This window comes from Esox lucius, chromosome 20, assembly GCF_011004845.1.
Source record: "Esox lucius isolate fEsoLuc1 chromosome 20, fEsoLuc1.pri, whole genome shotgun sequence".
Taxonomy (NCBI): domain Eukaryota; kingdom Metazoa; phylum Chordata; class Actinopteri; order Esociformes; family Esocidae; genus Esox; species Esox lucius.
In genome coordinates this window covers 37,001,869-37,028,517 of record NC_047588.1, presented here as the reverse complement: position 1 = coordinate 37,028,517, position 26,649 = coordinate 37,001,869, and the positions used below count along the sequence as shown (strand labels likewise).

Genomic DNA, 26,649 nt, shown 5'->3' with positions numbered 1-26,649 from the left:
GGGTTATATTAGGGATGGTACCAGTGGTGGGGTTAGGGTTGGTACCAGTGAAGGGGTTAGGGATGATTTGATATGCACACACAAAAACACAGAAAACATGGGTTATATTAGGGATGGTACCAGTGGCGGGGTTAGGGATGGTACCAGTGGCGGGGTTAGGGTTGGTACCAGTGAAGGGGTTAGGGATGGTACCAGTGAAGGGGTTAGGGATAGTACCAGTGGAAGGGTTAGGGATGGTACCAGTGGAGGGGTTAGGAATGGTACCAGTGGCGGGGTTAGGGATGGTACCAGTGAAGGGGTTAGGTTTGGTACCAGTGGTGGGGTTAGGGTTGGTACCAGTGGCGGGGTTAGGGATGGTACCAGTGGAGGGGTTAAGGTTGGGTTTCTGATTGATTCAATTCCCCCCAAAATAGGAAGATGATGTATGCAAGTTCACATTAATGCAGATAGTATGGTGTTAAGACACAGAGCCAACATTTTCATAGCACATGCTTGATTTCAACTGCACAGGATTGTACCTAATCCTTCCCCTGCTCAGCCCTGATTGGTCCAGGTGATAGAGGAACTAGGAAGTGGTGTTGGTGAGCACATGGCAGAAAGGAAACATTGATTAAAATAAAGAAATGTGATCCTGCCTTCTGGACTGTGTGGTTTCCTGTGTTCTTTTTAGCTTTATTTAGCTTTGTTTTTCCATTTTAACTGACATGGTTTAGGAAACAAAGATGGAATAACATGCACCAGTATTGTATGTGCAGGGAATGCAACACTTGACAGTTACTTTAAATGTAGTTTACACTATAAACTTAATAACTTGGAACATAAAACATTTGATTGGCCTGAAAAATACATCCAAATTAGAAGTCATACACCATCAAGTTTAAAAAAAAATAGAGTTTAATGTTCATGTGCTGTATAACAAATTAAATATATTAGTGTTTACAAAACAATAGGCTGCATGACAACGCATGACTGTATGATGAAATGACCAACAACAACAGTAATAAGAACAAAAACTGTCATCCAACAGGTCTAAATGAATCATCCTACTGTACAATACAAACACTGTCATCCAACAGCTCTAAATGAATCATCCTACTCTACAATACAAACACTGTCATCCCAGTTAGAAATGAATCATCCGACTGTATAATACACAACTGTTAAGTAACGATACAGGGAAAGGTTGTGGTGTAGGGGAATCTGGTACAACGCCCTTCCGTGAAACGTGTTGGTTGCCAGGGCGCCACTCGGTTTCTGGGGTCTGCCTTGCCTGCCATTTTTGGAGGTAGCTACCATATTTTGAAAACAGAAACAGACAGGTACCCAATCTACACTTCGCTAATAATGTCCTGGATTATTTCTAATTGGTCAAATTGATCATAATCCCAAACTTTGTCTTTGACTTAAGGGGACACTACACTCCATCCCCACAGGAGAACCCTTGAAGGAACACTATCTGAAACCCTATTTGGTTCAGTATTAAACCATTTCCACAGATGATTCTACATGGAACCCTTAAGTGTTGTACTTGGAACTAATGGTGTTTTTTCTCCGGGAAATTAAGGTTTCTCCCAGGGCAGGGGCACTCAACTGCGGCTCTCCAAGCCAGTTCCACTCCATTGTTTCATCTCAACCCCCTAATCCGAGACTTATTCAGACCTGGGACACCAGGTGGGTGACATTAATGATGAGGTAGAACAGGGATCCGGCAGATTCCCGCCCTCGTAGGGGTAAGAGCTGAATACCACTGCCCAAAGAATGCTTTTAAAACCCTTTTTCTAAGAGTGTACATAGACATTCAATTTCCTTTACAATGCGATTTTCATAAGTGTGAGTGTAGAGGTCCATTAGGTTAACAATCCCAACTGGCGTAAAATGAAATGAAGAATTTCATACAAAAAAGTGTCCAATGAATTATATAAAATCCATGTTTTATCCTCAAATGTTGATTAGTTTACTTTAATATAAAAATGCACATGATTTTCTACTCAAGCATATCCAAGTTACTGTGTCCATGTCTGAATGCTCTGGCTAGCCTCTCCGGATCAAAATGGGATAGTGGGAAATCATTTATTCATATTTTTGTGATTTTTGATCTTTCCTTATAATCATTACATGAGAATGCAGAACATAATCTATCAGCTGAAAGAAGAGGTAATCATTATAAACACCAACACAATTAGACAGCTTTACCGGTAGGTGACTAACAGATGCAAATGATGGGGAAAACCTGACAAATGACATAAAATGAAGCAGGCTTAAAACCGCCTTCTCTGAAGTGACTTTAAGAGAGGACCCCCTAGGTCCACAGAGATGCATGTCACGTAACACGATTCTCCTGTGTTTCTCAACAAACAATTACAGCACGTTATAGTCTATCACGGGAGAATACGAAAAATGCTCCAAATATTTCGGATAGAAATTCTAAAATCCCGACAAGGCATTTTAGAATCAAACTACGTCTAACACTGGTGGACAGGAAACGGAACTATTGTACAGTGAACAAAGATCCCCACAGCACGGACAACTAGACAATTGCACTGGGTTTCTTAACAACAGCTAGTCGTTATTGCTCTACTGACAAAACCGGTTTTGTACTACTCAAAGTCAGAAGTTGATAAACCCTGCTTTGAAAAAAAATGAAGTTATTACAGTTTGGTGGTTCAGACTATTTACACCTTTATCGATTTCATTATTAGAATTGTGGAATTTCCATTTAAAAAACAATGGCCCCTCGATGACATAGTCATCCAGATAACTATTTGTGCTTATTCTTCATGGCTATAGCCTTATACGCATTAAATATTATCACGGAAAACTGTTTCACAAATGGACTTGTTGTCCAATATATAGATTACATGATAGGCTCTCTCTGAACTGTATTCTGTATCAAAAGCCTATCATCATTTAAATCTTGGATGAGTCAACACACAACAACTTAAGGTCAAAAGCCTATATTACATTGTTTAAATCTTGGAGGAGTCAACGCACGACATCTCTACATACAACTGTTACATTAGTGCTTTGATCTAATTGGACCACGGAGTTCAAGTTAAATATGTTTTTTTCAGAACCAAATCCCAGTTGACTCATTTCTAACAGGAATTCCGCCAGGGGCTGCTGGTCATACTGTGAGACGCTCGAGATACCTGATGGAAACCTGTCATTATAATAACAGGAACATCTGACTGGGGTACGCAATTTCCCAACCTGGACATACCTGACGTCCAAGTTCTCCGAAAACAGGTTTCCTTATTTTACACGGCACATATTTAAATAACAACAACGACAAACACTTTTGCAAGTGGGGGTTATGTACATCCACAGAGCCCTCACCGTCGATCTTCAAAAATAAGAGAGGAGGAGAGAGAGCTGGATTCAACATGGTGAAAACACATCAAACCGAGCTCCTACCAGGAAAGAAATAAAGGCTCTTTGGGTGCTTTGGCAAAAAGAAATGAAAAGTAAAATCCCTGCTCTTGAGGCAACATTGGTTGTTAAGGCTCTACTTCAGCTGTGCTTCTTTAGTATAGACTGACGACAACTTGATGAGAGAGGGAGAAGGGAGAGGGGAGGTGGGAGGAGAACTGAGTAGGAGGAGGAGTGCTATCTTGAGTCTTCGGGCTCTGATTTGATGGTCTTCTTGTCGGAAAGGTTGAGAGCCCCTCGGGAGACGTCAGTCCCATTGCCGTTTTCTGAAACGAGGACAAAACAAATTATTTCCAAGGACAAGGATTATTTTCAAATGATTCAGCATGAGTGAACTATGACAGAGCAAATTCAACAATTCGTTATGAAATGATTAATTGCTCACTGAACTTTAATATAGATTGTCCGGGACAGACCTGTGGACAGAGTTTTGCCTTCGAAATTGCTATGGTGACTTGCTGCTGAGGTCTTTCCCTCTCCATTGCTGTGATGCCTCTTTAGCTCATTGGCTAGCTGTTTCCCCAGGGGGGTGTCTCCATCCGACCTGAGACCCGCCACCCGCAGGTTCAGTGGTCTCTCCCCTGGAAGAGAAAACATCGACATTAGGCCAGAGACACACAGGTATATGCATACATGAGCAACCATCACCATGTGACCTCCCCCTTGTGACGCCCCGATTCTGGATTAAACTATACACACTTGGACGTGAGCCTATTCGCCGTCCGGCGGGCACAACTGAGCTTGTAGGCTCTCAACCCACCACTAGGAGTCGATAGAGTGCAACGAGGTAAGGCAACCCTGTGTGACAATCCCACCACACCCGGCGCTGACACACAGGTTGCTGAGACCGATTTCGTGGTACTGTCAGCATCGCGGCAACATAGCGACATAGACGACTGAGCCGCCTGGAAGAAGCACATCTACCACCGACAGAAGGATAATAAAGTACTTAATCTTTTCCAATGATACTCTGACACTCAAATGCACTCGCCAAAAACCATTAAAAACATTACGCTTTGCAGCTTTTCAGTAGAAACATCACATTAGCTCTGTTTTGAGTCCGCGAAATGAGAGAGCGTTCTGTGTACTGTGAAGGAGGACGAAAAGGTGTTAGTCACGCCGCGCTGCTTTCAGCGCTGCTAACGGAGACAATTAGATTAACCCAGACGCAGAGCACAAAAAAACAAAAACAGACAAGACACTTATGTACGAGTGTGTGTGTGTGTGTGTGTGTGTGTGTGTGTGTGTGTGTGTGCGCATCTGACGCCAGAGGAAGCAGGTGAAGGTGACAACACCATTGTGTTGCCTGCGTGAGGTTGTGGGTGTGAAAGGAGAGACGCAGTGTCGTCTACCGCACCAAACCAAACATGAAAGGCATATTACAGTGACTGGCCAGATCATTAGGTCCACACCCATCCATTACCGCGTTAAGACCCCGCTTCTCCCCCAGCGCAGCCTGGAATCCTTCGAGGGGCACGGGTTCGACAAAGGCATCAAAAACACTCCGGGGGGGGGGCGTCGGCCCTGATCCGACTAGTATTGAATGGGCCGTTCCATCTCATCCCAAAGAAGCTCTGTTGGGTTGAGCACTTGGGACTGAAGCGGAACTCAAGGGGGACTAGGCAGTGTTTTCCCCGCTCCCCAGTCGTCCTGTGTTGGCGTGTACACGACCCATGGAGACACACAGTCCTGTTTCTGGCAGAACAGAAGTGGGACCCGACGTGGTTGTGAGCTCCAAGACGTCATTCCGCAACGCAGCGCTGCAGTACCGTGGCATTCCTTGCCTGTGTGTGGCCCGCCAACTGGCTTGAACAGGCCTGTCATCTCATTAAACCCTAGACCCAGGAGTGTGTGAAAATCCCAGGAGGGCGTTTCTGATGTTCTGGAACCGAGGCGCCTGGCGCCGATGATCACCCCACACTCGAAAGTCACTTAGGTCACTCGTTTTGGCTCGACCAACTTGAACTTCAACTGAACGCCTTGAAGCCAGTCTGCCCGCTTCACGTAGCGAGTCACAGCCACATGACTCTCTGTAGGACACATCCATTATAATTAAAGGGCGGTGTACCTAATAAACTGGCTGTTGAGTGAATGTAACCAGCAGAAAATAAATTTTGTGGCATGGTGGTACCATGAGTCAGTGTTAACATGCCTTTCTCAAGCCCTTCCCTTAACCTAATGAAAACCAGTCCTAACCTTAACCAACCCTCTTTCCTAAACCTAACCTTAACTTGTATTACGTTCAGCCAGTCTGAAATGGCTTTCTGAACACGCCTGTCGACTGGTGTCTGACCTGGTTGTAGACCGGTGTTGTCGGCGGAGCCTCCATTGGCTTGCTGCCGTTGCTCTGGGTCTGTGCTGTGTCTGGTACTGAAGCCCCCCAGAGGGACCTTCCACTCCAGGGTCTGGAGTCTGTCCTGGGCCTGGGCCTCGTGGAGGATCTCCATCTGCCTGGCCAGCAGACGCTCCAGCTGAAGCTACGCAGCGAACACACATGCAGAGTTTGAGATATTACCCACAAGGCAAATCAAGTGTTTCTGTCACACGCGTTAGAAAACAAACGTAACTCAACACAAAACAGAAGCTTGGGTTCCATTACTGATACTTAATTTCATTTCCTGCATCTACACTTTCCTGTGTTGTTTTCTTCTCTAAAACATCTGTAAATATCTCACCAGACTGACAGAGGATAACAACGCTTGTAATGTATGACGTGGTCGTGGCGTTACGACAAATGAAGAGGAAAGCTGGACACGCTTTAAAGATTTGGTTTCTCCCTCAATTGAGATGTTGAGTGGATCCAAACGACATTATAAACCTGTCACTGCGTGGGCTCATGACAAGGAGTGGTGAGTCTTCATTTCCAGCCAGCCAGCCAGTCAGAAAGCCAGCCTGTAAATCAGTTCCTTTGTCACTCAGTCAACCAGCCAGTCTGCCCATCAGTCAGCAGTCATTCAGTCAGTGGTCATTCAGTCAGTCAGTCAGCGGTCATTCAGTCAGTCAGTCAGCCAGCCAACCAGCGGTCATTCAGTCAGCCAGCCAGCGGTCATTCGATCAGTGATTCAGTCAGTCAACAAATCAGTGGTCATTCAGTCAGTCAGCGGTCATTCAGTGGTCATTCAATCAGTCAGCAGTCATTCAGTCAGTCAGTAGTCATTCAGTGGTCAGTCAGTCAACCAGTCAGCAGTCTTTCAGTCAGTCAACCAGCTGGCCAGCCAGTAGCAGTATTCACCTGAATGCTGCGTCCTGTGGTCTCCTCTCCTTTAGACTTGGCTGTGGCCAGCTGTTCCCTCAGGGTCTCCTGTCTCATGTGGATGGCCTGCAGCGCCTCCTGGAGGTCGAAGAAGCCCTCCTGACGCAAACACAGAGATAAAGAGACAGAAGGAAGAAGAGATAAAGAGTCCGTTGAAATGAAGCAGTGTGCATTCAAAACAAGACGCATGACCTGTTTTCCTGAGGAAAAGGAGACCAGTGGATCACCAACCATGTCATTAATATTAATCTCTATTTCCCCGTCAGTCAACACCGTAACACTGCAACACTGAATCACTGCAACACCGCAACACCTTAATACAGCAACACCGTAATACAGCAACACCGTAACACTGCAACACCGTAACACTGCAACACCGCAACACTGAAATACAGCAACACCGCAATACAGCAACACCGCAATACAGCAACAACGCAACACTGCAACACCGCAATACAGCAACACCGCAATACAGCAACACCGCAACACCGCAATACAGCAACACCGCAACACCGTAATACAGCAACACCGCAACACTGCAACACCGCAACACCGTAATACAGCAACACCGTAATACAGCAACACCGCAATACCGCAACACCGCAATACAGCAACACCGTAATACAGCAACACCGTAATACAGCAACACTGCAACACCGCAACACCGTAAAACAGCAACACTGAAATACAGCAACACCGTAATACAGCAACACCGTAATACAGCAACACCGTAATACAGCAACACTGCAACACCGTAATACAGCAACACCGCAACACAGCAACACTGTAGCTACAATTACAACCATTCAAGGGCTTTCATCCTTTTGGAACCTTTGTGTGTTTAATGTTTACTTAGAAGTCGTTTTTTGTTTTTGTTTTCACTTTCATCTCATGATAATAAAGCCTTTGACATTGAATTGAGATTGATGTTTATTTACATGAATGTAATATATATTTAATTTATAAATACTGTATATGTATAAGTGTGTATGGAGAGGGAGAGAGAGAGAGAGACAGAGAGAGAGACAGACATGGGTCAAGTCAGTGAGTAAGCTCTCTGAGACAAATTAATTGTCTTTTTACTCTCCCTTTTACCCTTCTCAGGATGTCACATAAGCCTCCCTCTAGCTGGTTACAAAAAATCATGGGGATGTTTGTCACTTGTTTTCAGAGTTTCTACCCTTGCATCTGTTCATGGGTGTTGGAAGTAGGTCTGAATCAGCTGGGCAACAGTGGGTTGCCAGTGTGGGTTTGTTGGGCAGTCCCTTATCTCAGTGGGTTGCCTGGTTTGATTACGTGAGCAGATTTAGTAGGGGGAAGGTTAACGCATGTCTGCTAGTGACGCAAATCCGAGCTCACCCTCCTGCCACGCCTTAGCGTCTATCACTGTCACTGCCTTTACACAATTCTGTGTGTGCGTGTGTGTCTGTGTGTGTGTAATTATATCAGCGAGAGAGACAGAGAGACAAACAGACAGACAGATTGACAGAGACAGACAGACAAACACAGACAGACAGACAAACAAACACAGACAGACAGAGAGACAGACAGACAGACAGACAGATAAGGCGTATGCACGTATGTGTGTACAACCTGACTGCCCAGATGCATGGGTGTGATTCCATGCAAGCCCACGCAGTGATGTCATAGGAACCTCAGGATGACAGGTAGGCGTGACTGAGCTCATTTGGGCTTTTCTGGTGTCATGTGGCTAGTTGGTAATGTGAGGGTAGGCACTGGTAGTGTGTGTGTGTCTGAGTGTGTGTCTGAGTGTGTGTGTGGTGGGAGAATTAAACTGCAAGGGGGGGACAGTTGGGTTGGCAGGGTATCTACTTGTTATTTCTCAGGTCTTCTGCTGGGGTAAACATGTTAAACTTAATCTGAAGAGGGACACAGTCATGTCCAGACAAACGCAAACAACCAGGTTGTGATTAAAAGACAAAAGTAGCAAGACAAGATAAAAGTGTCTCCAACTGACAATCTTTGAAAAACGTAAGTGTCGGCCATCTTCATTATCTTGTACCTTAGTTACAAGATACATTTTCCATGACAAAGTAATCTGCCGCGAAACACTAATTCCTTTAAACTCAACTGAATGTGTATGTGTGTGTTCTAGTAAGGTCTGCGATGCGACTCCCAAGGAGGACTGACCGGTGGGTGGGTGGGGGGCGGGGGGGTCATGAGGTGAGTGGGTCTGCTAGCTAGCTGGTCCCACCCCAGCCCACCCTGTGTGGTGTGAGGGAAGATCACTCACATCAGAGGTTTGGATCTCCATCAAACGTACCGCTGGATAGAAACCAACAGACAGCTGCAACAATCTCCCACAGCACACAGCACAAAGACACTCTTTACTCAACAACTCCAAACCACCCCGAGGAGTTTCAGGGGAAACTTTCCTCCACACCTGCACTAAGAATGAGCCAGACAACAGGGAGGAGGTGACAGTGTTGGGCAACAGGGAGGAGGTGACCGTGTTGGGCAACAGGGAGGAGGTGACAGTGGAAGTCTGAATTCCGGTGAACATTGATCTTTTCTCCACATTATGAAACCCAGTAGTGTTAAGGGACACGCCCCCCGAGCCCCGCCCACACAGCCACGCCAATTGACAGGCAGCTATGCAAACAACAGAACAGGACACAACCATCCAGAACCATGTGATCTGTCTGTCTGTGGGAAGTCATTAGTGTCGAGGGATTTAACCTTTCTAAACTAATAGCTTGTAAGGCCTTTGCAAACTGGGAATATCAAAATGACCTCTAACATACAGTGTATAAAGTCAAACTAAATATTCATCAGGCTCTGTGCTCGCTGGATCGTGTGGTGACAGGTCAGCTCACCTCTGTTTTGACCCTCTTGGGAGAAGGTTCATCACCGCATCGAGACCTACAGTGGAGCGAGAAAACGAGGGGTTGATCATAAAGACAAATATGTGAAAGGGCATTACCCTTCCAAAAGACAAATGAAAACTCCAGTTGAACATTAGAACATTTTGATTTATTTCCTCTAAACTAACGGTAAGTATAAAAACACTAAGCTAAGCTTTTCCTTTAAACAACTATGTTTTTAAGGAACACAATTTATTATCTATTATTATACTAGACAGCAGAGTGGATGTCAGCAGAAACAAGCCTGTTTCTTAGGCTTGGCCTCCAGGACAAAAAAAACACAGCATTCAGGTTATGGCAAGTCAGACAAAGGAAGGTGGGAAGTGGGGACAATGTCTGTTGGGTGAAAAGAAGATTTATGAATCAACCTGCAACGTCATGACAACAACAAGTGAGAACGACACGCAACGCTGGGTGGAATTTTCCATCTTTGTGGTAACCAGCCAGGAAGCACCTGCATGTCTGATTCAACGAGGCAGGCACATCCCCACCTCAAAACAACACACGTACTAAACATGTAAATAAACAGGCATCTACGTAACAGTCATTAGAACGGAGCACGAGATCTGGCAGTCGGCAATGAATGGGACATACTTAATAGATGGCTTTCTCAACCCAGTCACATGGGGATATTTCCATTCACTTTCTTCATGCTTGAATTGCTTATGAAATTGGAATGCTTTAAGTGTGTGTGTGTGTTCTCACTTGCTGGTCCTGTAGGTGTACTTGTAGGTGACCTCTCGGGAGACCTGTCTAGCCAGACCAAACAGCTCATCTCTTCTGGTAAGCAGGGACACCTCCTTCATACACAGCTGGGCTGCTGCCTCGTTCACTGTCAACTTTACAGAAAGGAGGAGGACAGGTGGTGGAGAGGAGGTGGAAGAGATGTGTATAGGGGGTGTAGAGGTGGTGGAAATAAACTGTTATAATCCCTCACAGACAGACACACCCACCCACCCTCACAGACAGACAGACACACACACACACACAGACAGACACACCCACACACACAGACAGACACACCCACCCACCCACCCTCACATGCAGACAGACACACCCACCCACACATGCAGACACACCCACCCACCCACACAGGCAGACAGACACACCCACACAACCGCGCTCTACCTCGTGCAAAGTGAGGTGCTTGCCGTCCTTCCTCTTGGAGTCGAAGCGTCCGTAGATGGCGCTGTACTTGCGTATCTCCTCTGCCCTCCGCGGGTCTTCCTCGTCCATGTCCAGAATGTGGCAGATCATCTTGGCCAGCTTCTTGTTGCCCCTCAGACCCTCCTTGACGTCGGCCGGGTCGCTCCGGGGCAGCCCCTGGGCCAGTCGGTCCACGCACTCCGCCACGGATTTCAGTGCCGCGGCGTCTAACACCTCCTCGCCGCGGGGCGACGAGGGTGAGGGAGAGCCCGTGCCCAGGGTGGTCTCGGCGGGAGACAGACTCCGTTCACTCTCCGGCCCCCCTCCCGCGCTGTGCGAGGACAAGGTGGTCCAAAAGCGGGGCTCACTGCCACTCTGCAGCGGGGAACCCGAGGCCGAACCCCCACCCCCCTCGCACCCCGCCCCCGACCCGGACGCTTCGTCCCTCCGGGAGTCCCCCGCGCACGCCGCCGCCAGAAGCTTGGGCACTTTGATGCTGGCATTAGCATTACCGTTAGCCTCCAGCTTGTAGATGGGGATGCTGCAGACGGGAAGTGAGGCCAGCGGCTGGTGGAACAGGGCAGGGTTGGTGACCCAGTCCCGCAGGGCCTTCTGGAGCCTCCTGACGTGGAGCGGCTTGCTGGCCATGCCCACTAGGGCCATGATCTCCAGGAACTCCTCCTCGGCGGCCTCGCACAGCTGCTGCACGTCGTCGCCGCCCTGCTGGATGAAGGCCTCGTAGTACGACAGCAGATTGGCCCTCTGGAGGATCCGGTAGAGCTGCAGCTCCCCGAGGGTCTTGGGCAACGCCACCGCCATGCCTGGGAGGAGCACACGGTTACATACTTTCAACCTCTGCTGTGGCAAACATTATTTGGCGCGACATGGTGTAAACGGGCTGTCGGTAGACATTCTGTGCAACCTGTGGTTTACCCGGAGACACTACAACCAGGCAGAGTGGCGAAAGACAACGTGCCTTTTTTGTTTGTAATCATTCTCAACCACCACAAAAACGAAGAATAGTCCAGACAGGGAGTTCCGGAGCAGTAAAAAAATTCGGACTCACAACCATGTTTTAAAACTAATTTTACTGCCTATCTGATTGGTCCACCAGGTCATAAAGGCTGTGAGGCTCTGGTGCAGGTGCAGTCATTCAGAGGGGCTGATCTAGGCACGGCTAAAATAGAGCCTGTCTGCCTGCCTGCCTGTCTGCCTTTCTGTCTGCCACTCTCCTGGAGAGAAGGGAGAGTTACATACCAGACGCCACCTCTGCAATAAGCGTAGGTGGTCTTTCTCTTTCCCTCTCTCTCTTTCCCTCTATCATTCATCATCACTATGTGTGTATATATGTGTGTGTGTGTATGTGCGCGTGTGTATGTGTGTGTCTGTGTGCATTCTTCCCCCACTCTCTGGTACAGATTGTAGCTGCCCAGAAGACCTACTGAGAAGGAGGTGGGGGTGAAATGGAGCAGTGTGAGTGGGGGGATCGGAGCAGGGTGGGGTGGGGGGGGTTCGGAGCAGGGTGGGGGGGGGGGGGTCGGAGCAGGGTGGGGTGGGGGGGGGGGGTGGTTCGGAGCAGGGTGGGGTGGGGGGGGGGTTCGGAGCAGGGTGTGGGGGGGGTATCGGAGCGGGGGGGGGGGGGTTCGGAGCAGGGTGTGGGGGGGGTATCGGAGCAGGGGGGGGGGGGTTCGGAGCAGGGTGGAGGCGACCACAGTGACCAATTTAGATCTGACCCTCCCCGCTTATATGTCTGTGCACATGCGTGGGCTGGGCCCTGATGCGCATGCGCACACACACACACACACACACACACACACACACACACACATGGGCACGTGCACACACACGTGCTAGGACACATTTCTACCTATCCCAATGTGGAGTTCAAACCAGCTGTCCGTTGAACCAGCTGTACCTCTGTTTGCCAGACATACAATAGCTAGTTAAAGTAGCAAGTCTTTTTTCAACTCATCCACTGTACGGTGTACTACCCCGAAACTGTGTCTCTTCCCTCTCACTAAAAATATCTCAAAACTAGGTAGGTTGAGGAGCCTAGAGCAAATACGCTTCTCCAAATGTCATTTCTCTCCCTGTCACTCACTACTCCAAATACAGGTACAAACCCAAACTGCAGGGAACACTTGGGGTCTGAATTAAAATTTTATTCATTATTTTCTAAATGTGGGTGATTGTTCAGTCACATTTGGTTGAAGCTTCATTGATGAAGACAGTCACCAGATCTCAAACCCATTGAACTGTCAATAGAAATATTGGACCACTATCAACTAAACCCCAAATGATGACGTGTCTTGTGTAACATCCCTCCAACAGAGTTATGGACATAGAGAATCTCTGTAGAGGGACACTCTGCACACGAATGCGGTCCTTCACCTCTCCATGTTGGGGCATCTCTTATTGAGATGGTCATCTGTATCTGTATCTCTCTCTCTCTGTCTGTACAGGGCCTTGTAAGAACAGCACAAAAACCTACTATGGAGACAAAAGAAAGATGTTGTGGCTTTTTCCAACGACAGCAATTTCTTTCTGTTTTTCCTTAAAAGCTAATCTCTCGTGGAAAGATTATACGTGTAAACCAAGAGAATCTGCGAGGACAGAATGGGATGCGTAGGATATGAGTGCCATTCATTCTGGTGTTTGGATCTTAAGTCACCGATTGTTTGGACGAATCACGATTTTCAAGGTTTCAAATTCTGGCTTTGCAATGAACTCAAGGAGTGATATCAACAGTAAAAAGATTGCACTTGACTCTCATTGTATGCAGTAACTGCTGATGTGTCCATGCCACAGAGATAACAGAATCAAAGCTTGTCTCTGTTTCGGTCTGTTTTGTTGCCGGTGTGTGTTGGAATAACCACGGATCATGATGTGAAACTAACTCGACTGAATCACATTTACTCTCGGGTTCATAGGCGAGCAGCAGTTTGTCCTTTGCTAAATCCCTTCGAGCATCCAGTGCTGTAGCTCTAGAAGAGAGCCACAGCACATACTAACACCTCTGACATTCTTATGGTATCTGTCTACGCTGTATCATCTAATCGAGAGGAAGGGGGTCAATGTATCAACGCCAGGAGAGAGGGGTGCGCCACGGCGTTCTCAAAGAGGAGTGGAATCAACAGTTAACATACAAGCTGTGTCATGCTGACACACTGTTAACCCAGTGTACAGTAATGCAGAATTCACAGTTTCATATCAAACACTGTGGCTGTACGCATGGGTGTGAGTGGCTGTGTGTGTGGCCGCTTTGGTGCACAGCCGACACTTGGGCACAGATGCAGAGAAACTGAATTGGCCACTGTGGGTAGCCATCAACCTGCAGGCTCTCACCAAACGCGGGGTAATACCAGGAACCTACAGCCACTGCTTAGCATCAGATTAAAAAAAGTGCTCCAAAAGGACATACGCCACGTCCTTTCTGTTCTAATGACTTGAGGCGCACTAGTGTGGCCAGTTATGGAGACGGATGACAAAGACAGTGCTTTTTCGAGAAAGCTGGAGCCATGCTCGTTTTGGGTGTCATGAAATCCAGTTATGAAGCATTTATACCTTGGTTCTAGCCTAGAGGTTTCCAACCAGTGAAGAGCGAGAAACGAGATAGCTCACAGCCCGCTCACAGGTCACTCGTCAAACCACTCCAGAACGTTCACGCGTTCCACCTTGAAGACTCATTGACAATCCTCAGATGTATCAGGCTTAAACCAACTAATCTGCTTCTAGGGGTATCATACCTGTCAGCAAGCATGCAGCACCGGGTGTGACCATGCAGTCTTTCTTCCTGTTATTTAACCTGGCAAAAGTGATTAGGAACCGGTTCTTATTCATTCCCTGGGGGAAAGGTTACAGGAGGGGAAGGAGCAATTAGCATTAACTGTCTTGCTCTGAGACAGGACAACATATGACCTTTCATATGACTAGTCAGGCGCCCTATAACCACTAGGCCATCATAAAGCCTCAAATATTTGATATATTACCAGAACCTTCTCAAAACTGCAAAGCAGGCTCACCAAGCAGATGTACGGTATATTATTTCTATGTGTTGGGGGGTTATTACCGTAAACTTGCCATGAAATGAGTGAAGAGGCCTGTACTTTCCTTTTCTCGCTAGAATGAGACAATCGCACAAAAAAAGGGGAATAACACTGAAACATCTACACATTGGTTTCATCACACATCTAAAAGAATGGCCTCCTGATGTGACTTGAACAGTGACACGGACTCAGAACATCCACGCTAAGAAGTATTAAAAAGGGCAAAACATTGAACAATAGATTTTACTTTGCTTTTCCTCCACTTTCCATTTTTTCGAAATCCAATTTCATCCACAAACCTCTCTCATCGCAGCAACTCCCAGGTGGAGTTTTAAAAATCACTGCCTTCCTTCTAGGGTCCTGCCCACACAGTCACACCAGGTCACGTGAGGTCCGCCAGTGAGCCCTGCAGACGCCTGACCCATCTGAGGGAGTCACTAGAGCACAAGGAGTCAAAAACATTCCTGCTGACAATGCCACCCCACAGCCCAGGTGATGCTAGACCAATATGGATCAGCACCATGAAGGCCAGCCAGTCACAGTCAAGGCTTCAATGTAGACTGCTGTGGACAGCATGTTATGTTTCATTAAACCGATAAATTAAAACCAAATGTTAATTACTTATAACCTCAATTAAAGCGTGGATTTCTGTCAAACTAGATCAGGCTGACAAACAGCAAGAATCTTCTGTAACACTGACTTGTGACAAGTGATGTATTTAAGGTTGAGGTGACACTAGGATATACTACTTTAAATGTCTACTGTATAGACATATTTGAACAACTACAAAGAAAGCTATTAAAATACTATTTATTGTACCGCCCTCAGCTTTATGTCATTGGTGTCACAGCCTTGAAAGTCACAGATCACAAACAAAAGGACCTTGAAAATTATCACCAGGGGTAAACAGTTGTTGGGGGAGTAGTCTACATGAAAGACAATTATTAGCTAAGCACACCCATTTAGTACACATTTCATTTAAAGATTATATTGATCAACTGGTGTACATATCATTGGGGTTACTTCCACTACTGGAGACATAAAATCTCCATCATCATTCTTAACATCTTAAGAAATGTGACAACCATGAGAAGATTAATGAATGTATGCCCACAAGTTACTTCACTTCAAGAAATAAAGTAATTTGTTTCCAGAATGTCATTCCTAAACGCTACAGCAATACAAAAAGGACCACGATGTGTCCGTCCTAGCTGAGGCCCAGGTGAGGTTAAATTACCTGCCAAGAGGAGCTTTACGGCACAGGGGAGGTATACTATTGCACTCCCCCTGTAGCTGACCGTCCTGGAGGTATCTGGGTTCACAAACGTGCGCAAAAAAACAATTGAATCACTATAATAGCTTCCTAGTAACATAAGGCTATACAATCTGAAATATGCTTAAAATCCACAACGAAAAGAAAAAGAGTTTTTCCAAGTCATTGTGGGAACGGTAGGCTGAAACTAGGAAGGAAAACAAGGAAACAAGCAGAGCAAGCTTTCTTTACACAGCTGCCGATAGACGCCCACCCGTCCGTCCTGTGCCCGGGAATAAACGGGTTTGCGTCTCCCACTCGGATAGTTAATTCCCCATCCCGCTTTTACTGTCAGTTTAGCCCAAAACACACAGTACTGCACGACTCACTCTCCGCATACAAAAGTCATACAACACGTCTGAATTTAGAACGCGGCGTGTGGTAGGATGTGCACTCTTCAACACCAGAAACATTCATCAATGTTAGGCTATCAAGAAACAGTCTAACCCGTACCTGCCTTCTTTGTGATACCCGTAATGCCGTTTCTTGTGCTCACAATTACTTAGACTTTAAAAGCCTAATCTAGCAAGAGTTGTCTTTACGGACGCATCTTAAGTTTGCGTCCTACTAGAAAGGGAAAGAAAACAAGCACCGCGAGCGCACTATAGCCTACCTGCAGAACTCTTCGCGCCGCTCATCCAACCTCTAGACTAGTTCCGTTGTTGCTCTTCAATTGTCTAACGGCGAGAAATCAAATAATGAATTGGCCCGTTTCTAATAGAGGTTTAGAATATAAGACCTGCTAACTATTGGTTTCCCCCTTCTCCCCTACTGCTCGAGTTGGGTTGCTCCTCTCTTGCTACATTGCTCTCACTCCCACGCGGCTGCGTGACGCAGATCTCGGCGTGGGTGGCGGCGGGGCGTGGGAGGCTGCTGCATGGAATACCAAGCATCATATCACACCAGGCAGCGACCGCGGCCAGCGGGGAGGGGACGGGGGGAGGGAGGGAGGGGACGGGGAGGGAGGGAGGGCGCGTCCACGTAGGCTTCAGTTGATTTAAAAAAATATATATATATAGAGTAAATTGTAGCAAACTAAAAATAGGCATACACCCAAATGCCAGTTAGCATTGTCCCTCAGATAGGCACCGAATTGGGACGATGGTGTATGCCATTGCCTGCATGTCCCTATTTCTCTGTACCACAGTAATAGAACACTAAAGACAGGAAAACAACAACAAAGTTCAGAAAACAACTTCTGTACTTATTCAGCAGGCAACAGTGTCACCAATACGCTGAATACTACAGGGAACCTCTTAAAACTAACTCTCAGACATTCTTAAACAGTGTCCAGAGAAAGCTCTTTACCTAAAGACCTGAGAGCAATGGAAGGAGAGGGGATGACGGCGATGGGATGACGGCGAGAGAAATGATGGAGAGAGGATGATGGAGAAGATGATGGATAAAGGATGCTGGCTGGAGGATGACAGAGAGGATGACGGAAAGAGGATGACAGAGAGTGGATGATGGAGAGAGCATGGTGGAGGAAGGATGAAAGAGCATGAGAGGGGATGAAGAGAGGATTATGAAGAGAGAATGAAGGGGAGAGGATGATGGAGAAAAAACAAAAGGTTGAGCGTGATGGAGAGAGGATGAAGGAGAAAGAGAGCACACTGTGTTTTTTTGTGTGCCCATGAATGTGTGTTTGTGGGAAGAAGGAAGGGAGAATGGGAGAATGGGGATGAGAGGTAAACAGAAGGGAGACCAAGGGAGAGATTGAGAGAGACAGAGAGTGAGAGGATGGAGGTGGAGAAGGGAGGGGGGGCTGGGGGTGAGAGTGGAAGAAGAGATTATCTATGGCAGGGAGATAGAGAGTGACAGCAAGAGAAACAGAAGTAAGAAAGAATGGGAGGGGATGATGATGGGGACAGGATGAGGAAGGGGAGAGGATGAGGAAGTGGAGAGGATGAGGAAGAGGAGAGGATGAGGAAGAGGAGAGGACGAAGATTTGGAGAGGATGATGAGGGGGAGAGGATGATGAGGGGGAGAGGACGAAAATGTGGAGAGGATGATGAGGGGGAGAGGATGAGGAAGTGGAGAGAACGAAGATGTGGAGAGGATGATGGGGGGGATAATGAGGGGGAGAGTATGATGAGGGGGAGAGGATGAAAAAGGGGAGAGCAGGATTTTAGGGAGAGGATGAGGATGGGTAGAGGATGAAGGTGTGTGGAGCAAAAGGATGATGAAGATGAGAACGGGGAGAGGATGTTGATGGGGAGAACATGAGGAAGGGAAGATGAGGATGAAGGGGAGAGGATGCGGAAGGGAAGATGAAGATGAAGGGGAGAGGATATGGAAGGGAAGATGATGGGAAAGGATGAGGAAGGGGAGAACATGATGAAGGGGAGAGGATGAGGTCCCTGATGCAGCAGGCACTACAGACTCCTCTTTGAGGATATTTACACTCCCACGCTCAGTGATTCAGCTAGCAGGCAGGAAGCCTCTACAAACACACACACACACTCAAGCCCTGGATCAGTCTCTATCTCTCTCTCTCACACACACACACTTTTACACACACACACGAGCATACACACACACTCTAGCCCTAAATCAGCCCCGATCACAAACACACACACAAACATGAGCACATATGTACACGCACCCACATAAACACACACTACTAGCAGACACCAGGGCTCCACCTCACCCTCCCTCTTTTTATTTCAAATCTGGTTTTCTCCTCCTTCTCCCCTCTCTCTTCGCTCAGTCCTCTTCTCCCTCCCTCCCTCCCTCCCTCCCTCCCTCTCTCTTAAAATAATAAAATGTTTTTCCCATGAACAGGAGTTGTTATGGGTGACCAAAGCGGACTGACTGACAGACTCCATATTGATTTGATGACCACTACCAACATACATACTGACATAGTCACTGTTGATTTGAGAACCAGGTAGATCATGTAGGAAGAAACACCACACATTTACTTTTTTAAACACAGTTTAACCTTATGTCAGAATCACCTGCCAGTTACAGCGTTGGAGGAAGAAAGTATGTGTTAATTCACTAATACATTCACAAAATGTTACATCTACATGGACCTTGGTTCAGGTCGAAAGTATTTTCAATGTTCAATCTCAGCGAGGGGGAAATAGAGGGAGAGAGTGAAACAGAGAAAGAAACAGAGAGAGGAAGAGAGAGATGGAGAAAAGGACAGAGTGAAAGAGAGAGAGGTGGAGACTAGATGGTTGAAGTGGAGACAGAGAGCGTAAGAGAGCTTTTAATCTTCCTCTGTATCAGAAGCTATTTTTAGGAAGTAGGCCAGCTCCAGCTAACAGCCCAGGGAAGACATGATGGCATACTCTTTGTTTCTATCATCCCTGAACAAACCCACATGAAGAGCAGGGCTTTGTTACAAAACAAAAGCACACACACACACACAGCCAAACGAGTGGCACTTATTAAACAAAACCCTACATTGGCCAATGGGTAACAAAATATTGCAAAATGTTAAGTGCGATTTACTTTCAATTTGTTTTTAGTGTAGGGCTTGCACGTCACGCCGTCAGACCTGAGAGGTCGTCTGCTGTTAGGCTCTGCAGCGTTGACAAGATGTCACAGTTGAATTAAAAGATATTCCAAGGGAGATGAGAGAAAAAAGGAGATGGAGAGGGAAATGAGAAGGAAAGAGAGAGGAAGAGGTAGGAACTGAGAGGAAGAGGTAGGAGGAGGTCGAGAGAGAGAGACCAGTCGTGGTAATTTACAGTTGCAGGGACCAAAGGTTTTTAATGTACCCGCATAAATAAAAGCATAAATGACAAGAAGACATCTGCACTAAAGTTAATTTTGTTATTTTAAATATTATTTTCTTCAAAATTGTTCAGAGTGCCTGAGACATTCCCCATTTAAACTTTCCCTCTGGTCTATATGCTTGCATTGACTTCCAGTCTCCTCATACTCCCTTCAGATACTCACAGTACTATCCCACCCACATTAAATCGTACACAGTGCCCCTTTAAGTATCCTTCATCACAGAAAATATAGGGACTCACTGTTGGGACTCACTGTAGGGTTTCACTGTTGGGACTCACTGTATGGTTTCACTGTTGGAACTCACTCTAGGGTTTCACTAAAGGGACTCACTGTAGGGTTTCACTGTTGGGACTCACTGTAGGGTATCACTAAAGGGACTCACTGTAGGGTTTCACTAAAGGGACTCACTGTTGGGTTTCACTAAAGGGACTCACTGTTGGGTTTCACTAAAGGGACTCACTGTTGGGTTTCACTAAAGGGACTCACTGTAGGTTTTCACTAAAGGGACTCACTTGCCGATTACTTAGTAAAAATCGAATTATTTTAAATCTTCCTCTACAATCCTGTTTCATCAATCTTCTCTATGTAGGATTAACAATTGTATTTAATTGTTTATTGAAGTCATTTAACAGATGCTCCTCATCCAGAAAGTTAGATACTTGGAATCAAACTGTGGAAGCTACATGCAACCATCATGCAGTAACAGGAAAAAAATAAAAAATGGTGGCAAAATGTGACATAATTAATAGCGCAATACATGTCTGTGTTCAGTTTGGTTAGCCAACAGATGTAAAAACATGCTTTTCTTTTGTTGCCTACATTTAAATGTGTTAATTTTCTTTGCATGCTGTGTTGTATAATTTATTGGTTGATTGTGATTCTACGGATTTAACGCTTGTGACCAATGTGTTTGCTTCACTGTGTGACTCATGTGACTGCTTCACTGTGTGACCGATGTGACTGCTTCACTGTGTGACCCATGTGACTGCTTCACCGTGTGACCCATGTGTTTGCTTCACCGTGTGACCCATGTGATTGCTTCACCGTGTGACCCATGTGTTTGCTTCACTGTGTGACCGATGTGACTGCTTCACTGTGTGACCGATGTGACTGCTTCACCGTGTGACCGATGTGTTTGCTTCACTGTGTGACCGATGTGTTTGTTTCACCGTGTGACCCATGTGTTTGCTTCACCGTGTGACCGATGTGACTGCTTCACTGTGTGACCCATGTGTATGCTTCACTGTGTGACCCATGTGTTTGCTTCACAGTGTGACCAATGTGACTGCTTCACCGTGTGACCGATGTGACTGCTTCACTGTGTGACCGATGTGTTTGCTTCACCGTGTGACCGATGTGTTTGCTCCACTGTGTGACTGATTTGTTTACTTTACAGTGAGACCAATATGTTTGCTTCATCGTGTGACTGACGTGTTTGCTTCACTGTGTGACCGATATGTTTACTTCACCGTGTAACTGATCTGTTCGCTCCACAGTGACAGATGTGTTTACTTCAACGTGTGACCATTTTGTTTACTTCACCATGTGACAGATGTGTTTATGTCTCTGTGAAATTAAGCACATTTCCTTTTTGTAATATCATGCCAATAGATCCGCTGAACAACAAGACATAATCAGCCAGTGAGATGTCTCACACTGGAGACATCTCAGAGACCAGAGTAACCCAACCTAGTAAACCAGAGTGGGCCAACCTAGACCAATATGATGGGGTTGTTGGGTAGTTTCTATACGGTTTTCCAGGATAATTCAATTCAAATCCTGCACATTGGTCTCCAATAAGTGTCATGTACACCTATTCTCTTTGCAGCCAGCTATTGAGCCATCAAGCAAACAAGGGGAAGTCAACCTCCCCCCTGGAGAACCACTGGGTGTGCTGGCTTCAGCCATGCAGTGAAATACCTGTTTTGTGCTCTTTGATGAACCTGCACCATGATTATCTGAATGAGATGTGTTAGAACTGGTCTGAAGCAAATGCCTGCAAATCCAGAACATGAATGCTGTCTGCCTCTCCAAATTGGTTATGATTCGGATTCTCTTTTAGCACAGAATGTAGACTACACAGTAATCCACTTTCATGTGCATGCATTGCCTTTTGTATCGTTACAAATACCAAACAGGAATTTGCACACTACGCATTTAATCTCATTTTCATCCAATTGTCTGGCAATTAGATGAGGGTGTCATGGTTCAAGGTTCTCTCTTTTTATTTCCCTTTTTCTTTTGATTTTACACACTCAGCTGTCTTTATTTTGTCTTCATTATTTATATTCCAGTTCAGGCAGGGATCGCAAATAAACTGTGCTTCGATTTTAGCTCGGTGGAATAACAAAACCAAAAGCATGACCAAGCTCCTGTTGTACTGGTCTGGTCTGGGCCAAAGTAAAATGTTTGCATATTTATTAAAGGCACGTCCAGTTGTACTTTCTGGGTGAGGTTTGATCTTGATAAGGACCTTGCAGTGAATCACCTCTCCAACATGGCATTTTCCAGCCGTGTTGGAAAATGCATAAGCGGGTCATTATAGTTTTTTTTGTTGCTTTATTGTCAATAGTAGCGTTTCAAATCTTTTAGTACAAAACTCCAAACTGATAATAATTGTAAGCCATTATATCTTGCATTCAAAACTACAGATTTTTCTTTCAAGATCAATGATTCAACCCTCACGTTTTATATAAAATACAATGAGTACATTCATTAAGTCATCAAAACATACATTTTGTTCAGGTAAGTCATTGTAACAATCAATCACCGTTTTCACATCTTACTGTACACTTCCCATCACATCTGACAGAAAATAATTCCCATCATTTCTATTTTATTTTTATTGCAAAGTGTTATTTTGTCAAATCAATTTTTAAAAAAAATTTAGAGGCTTAGGTACTATTCACAAGTATGTGGTAATATTTCTCCACTTGTAGACAAAAAAACACAACAGATCATGCAAAAATAAAAGATTTCACAGGTACATCGGACATTGACTGAGTAGAAAAACACATCTAGAAAGACATGTTTCACACTGAAATGTCTTTCAAAATGGAGCATGATAGACAGCAAAGCAGAGGAGTAATTCAAAATGACCAACTGAACGCCTGTGAACCATCACAAGTACAACTCTGTTGATAAAGAAAGCTTCGACTGGGCCCAAACTCATTGGCCAACAAGCAACTATCCATGTCCCTGGATCATCACTCAACCATTTTGTGAAGGAACTGCATGTATTTTACATTGTTTTACATCTGAACATAGTAGGCAAAACAATATAAAAGTATACAGTATATTCACCATGTGGTTGAGTCAAAGGTTATGCATGTACTTTGTATGAACATAAAGTATTTCAATGTGAAACAGGTCTTTCTAGATGTTTTTTTGTACTCAGTCAATGTCAGATGTACAACCTTGTCTGCAAAAGGTTGGGCTGTGGCATAAAATGTAGATAAAAACAGATTGCAAAGATGTGCAAATCATTTAAACTGAGACATTTATTGTTTCTTGAAAAACATATGCCAACTTTGAATTTGATGCCAGGAACATGTTTCCAAAAAGTTCTGCTGGTTGGAATTGTGAGTTTGATGATCTGTTGTGTTTTTTGTACTATGAGTGGTGAAATATTACCACACACTTGTGTGAATAGTACAAAAGAATCCAAAAAAAAAGACTGTATGATGAAGTGTAATTAGACACATAGAAGAGGAGGCGCACCTGAAAATACACAAATAAGACATTAAGGCCCATTCACTGCCTCACCGGGAAAATCAACCAGCAGGTATAAGCGGAGAGTGGATTGAGAGCTGTGGTGCTTTATCTAAAGGGTGAACTAGAGACAAGTGGTTTGCTCAGTGTTGAAATGCAAATGCCCTGTATTGTATTGATGTGGGAGTAGTTTGTACTAGAGTGCAGTGTTGTAAAGCAATCAGCTTAATGCAACAGACGGAAGAACACAGTTATAGTCTTAACTGATTGTCCTTCACAACAAATAGGGGGAGGAAATCATCTAGTTCCCTGGTCATAAGACAGCATGTTAGTCGCGCGTGATATTCAGTGTAACGCCATAAAGATCTGGCACATAGAAAAAGGCCCTGGACACGGTTCTGACTTCTTCTGCATCTTCTGTTCAACCGTGACCAAAAGTTTTGGGGTTCCCCCTTGTGCAGATCAGTTCAGTATATTTTTTTTTATACATTCTACAAATTAAACATACATGCAGTTTCATTCTGCTTAGTAAAAATTTGATCTCCGTCAGTTTAATTAGTGGAGATGAGCATTTAGGTCTGAAATGTAGGAAGAAACCTAGAGAGGAACTATAGAGAGTGAACATTTTAAGAGTACAAATAGTAATAATTAATAGATGCATGTGTGCTGTGTCCAGAGTCTATAAAACCTAATCCAGGTCAGAAGCATGACCAGATGGACAAGGACAGGGACAACCTGGTGGAGGAATGGTCAGAAAACTGGCAGCTGGAATCGTCAGGTATTGTCTTGATCTACAACACAAGCAAGAGGACTTTGGACAGGGGCAGCAACAAGTCTTTAGAGCCTGGTACTTGGGATGTGTGGGCCAAGACCTCATATCCACCTAAGTTTAAATGGTTGGAGACAAGAAAAACGTAGAGAGCGCATTCCTTAGATTTAAAAGGATTTACAGTGGAGAAAGAGAACTGATCCTACTCCCCTGGTACAATAATATAGCCACGTAAAACCTTGGGGCTGAGATGGGGGGTCCAGTGATACTTGTTGCCCAATAAATGGGACAACATGTTCAACATGTTGACTTTGCCTGGTTTATTTATTCCCATCCCGGTGATATAATAGTTGGAACGACATGTTGACATGTTGACAATGTTTTACATTCGTCTTTCTATCGCCATGGCATGTCTTTTTATTAACCCTGGTTGGAAGAAATTAAGGAACAAATTAAGAATGTAGCCTACACAAGAAAAACAATGTGGTCAGACCAAGCAATATAACAAGAGCTATTCTAACTCTCTAGTAAACAGCTGTACAATGATCTTTTTTCTGTGACTATTGTTGTCTGGTTAAGGGTCACTTCAGGACTTCCCTCTGGTTTTCACCAGTGCCCTATGTGAAAAACAGGTTCTCACAACTTCATGTCAGTACTCAGTTATCAGGTGTTATTGAAGTAAAGTAAAGCAAATGTCTCTTATGTTTTTGTGAAAACATAAACAAAATGGAGGGTTACATATTACGTTTAAGGGTTGGTAAAGTGAATGTACAATTAACAGTCAAGTAGTTGGAATTGGGATTAAGTATCACTGTTAGGCCCGGGTTGGGTGTTGAAGTCAGGGTTAGATAGACATTGAGGTTAAGTAGGATTTCTGAATTACTGAGTTGTTTAAATTTGGTTAAGGCTTCAAGCAACAACAAAAAATTTAACTCTCAATGGAGTCTAACTAAACAACTTTGGCGGCCGTTTAAACACCTACACTCCATCCTTGTTCACAGTTGCCTGGCAAACCAAACTATTTGAATGCAAAAGTGCTCACCACAGCCTCTTGTGGATGGTAATAAGTAATGTATCAACGTTTACCACAACTAGGCTAACATCTAATATGCAACCCTGTTTCCAAAAATGTTGGGACCCTGTGTAAAATGTAAAGAAAAAACAGAATGCAATGATGTGCAAATCATTTAAACTCTACAGTCAATGGAAAATAGTAAGTCATCATATCAAATGTTGAAACTGAGAACTGTCATTGTTTCTTGGAAAATAACTCACTTTGAATTTCATGCCAGCAACACATTCAAAGGCAAAAGTTGGGACAGAGGCAACAACAGGCTGGAAAAGTTGTGTAATGCTAAAATACTAAACCTGGTGGAATATCACACAACTAATTAGGTCAATTGGCAACAGGTCATTTACATGATTATGTATTAAAAGAACGTTCCAGAGAGTATGGGTCTGTCAGAAATGAGGATGGGGAGGGGTTCACCACCCTGTGAAAGACTGCACTGGCAGATGGTGCCATAATTCAAGAATAACGCATCACAAAGGCTTTGGGGATTTCATGATCTACGGTACATGATATCATTAAGAGATTCAGAGGATCTGGAGTAATCACTGTACGCAAGGGAAAACCAATATTGGATGGTTGTGATATTCGGGCCCTCTGGCCCTCAGATGCATTAAAAACAGAGATGATTCTGTAGTGGACATGACTGCATGAGCTCAGGAACACTTCTGAAAACCATTGTCTGTGAACAGAATATGTCGCAGCATCCACAAATGAAAGTTAAAACTAAAGAAGAAACCATACATGAACAAGATCCAGAAACGCCCGTGCATTCTCTGATGGATTGATGGAAAGTGGAAAACTGTCCTGTGGTCTGAAAAATTAAAATGTTGACTATTTTCAGGAATCATGGACGCTGCATCCTCCGGGCTAAAGAGGAGAGGGACCATCCAGCTTCTTATCAATGCACAATGCAAAAGCCAGCATCCATGATGGTATGGGGGTGCATTAGTGCACATGGCATGGGTGACTTGTACATCTGTGAAGGCACCATTAATGCTGAACAATATACTGTATACAGGTCTTGGAGCAACATATGCTGCCATCCAGATGTCTTTTTCAGGGAAGGCCTTGCTTAATTCAGTAGGACAAGACCAGTCCAAACCTGTCGCCCATTAAAAAGATTTGGCGCATTATGAAATGAAAAATGCAGCAAAGGAGACCCTGAACTGTTGAGCAGCTGAAATCCTATATCATGCAAGAATGGGAATACATTTCACTTTCAAAACTACAGCAATTGGTCTCCTCAGTTCCCAAACGCTTATAGACAGAGTTGTTA

The 26,649-nt window shown here is 45.0% G+C and overlaps 1 protein-coding gene across 3 annotated transcripts; it reads right to left on the bottom strand.

Annotated features, from left to right (window-relative positions):
- Positions 1-1,875: 1,875 nt before the first annotated feature.
- On the bottom strand, positions 1,876-16,930 carry LOC105018746 (NGFI-A-binding protein 1). 3 transcript variants are annotated; one of them, XM_029115944.2, is made up of 8 exons: positions 16,685-16,930; positions 10,696-11,534; positions 10,273-10,406; positions 9,520-9,565; positions 6,662-6,781; positions 5,723-5,906; positions 3,846-4,010; positions 1,876-3,695 (listed from the first exon to the last, which is right to left on the bottom strand). In XM_029115944.2, exons 1-8 carry the CDS (start codon positions 16,707-16,709, stop codon positions 3,607-3,609), a joined length of 1,602 nt encoding a protein of 533 aa, XP_028971777.1. In that variant the 5' UTR covers positions 16,710-16,930; the 3' UTR covers positions 1,876-3,606. The 3 variants fall into 3 exon arrangements, with proteins under 3 accessions (XP_028971777.1, XP_028971778.1, XP_034145007.1); XM_029115945.2 differs by lacking the exon at positions 16,685-16,930 and adding an exon at positions 16,525-16,648; XM_034289116.1 differs by lacking the exon at positions 16,685-16,930 and adding an exon at positions 15,059-15,268.
- Positions 16,931-26,649: the final 9,719 nt, after the last annotated feature.

Bases quoted from the DNA above. Each gene is read 5' to 3' on its own strand.
- LOC105018746 (XM_029115944.2), bottom strand. From the start codon at position 16,709: ATGAGCGGCGCGAAGAGTTCTGCAG. The intron at 11,535-16,684 runs GTAGGCTATAGT...TGCTCCTCCCAG, and splicing joins CGGCGCGAAGAGTTCTGCAG to GCATGGCGGTGGCGTTGCCC. The intron at 5,907-6,661 runs GTGAATACTGCT...TTCGCTGCGTAG, and splicing joins CCACAGGACGCAGCATTCAG to CTTCAGCTGGAGCGTCTGCT.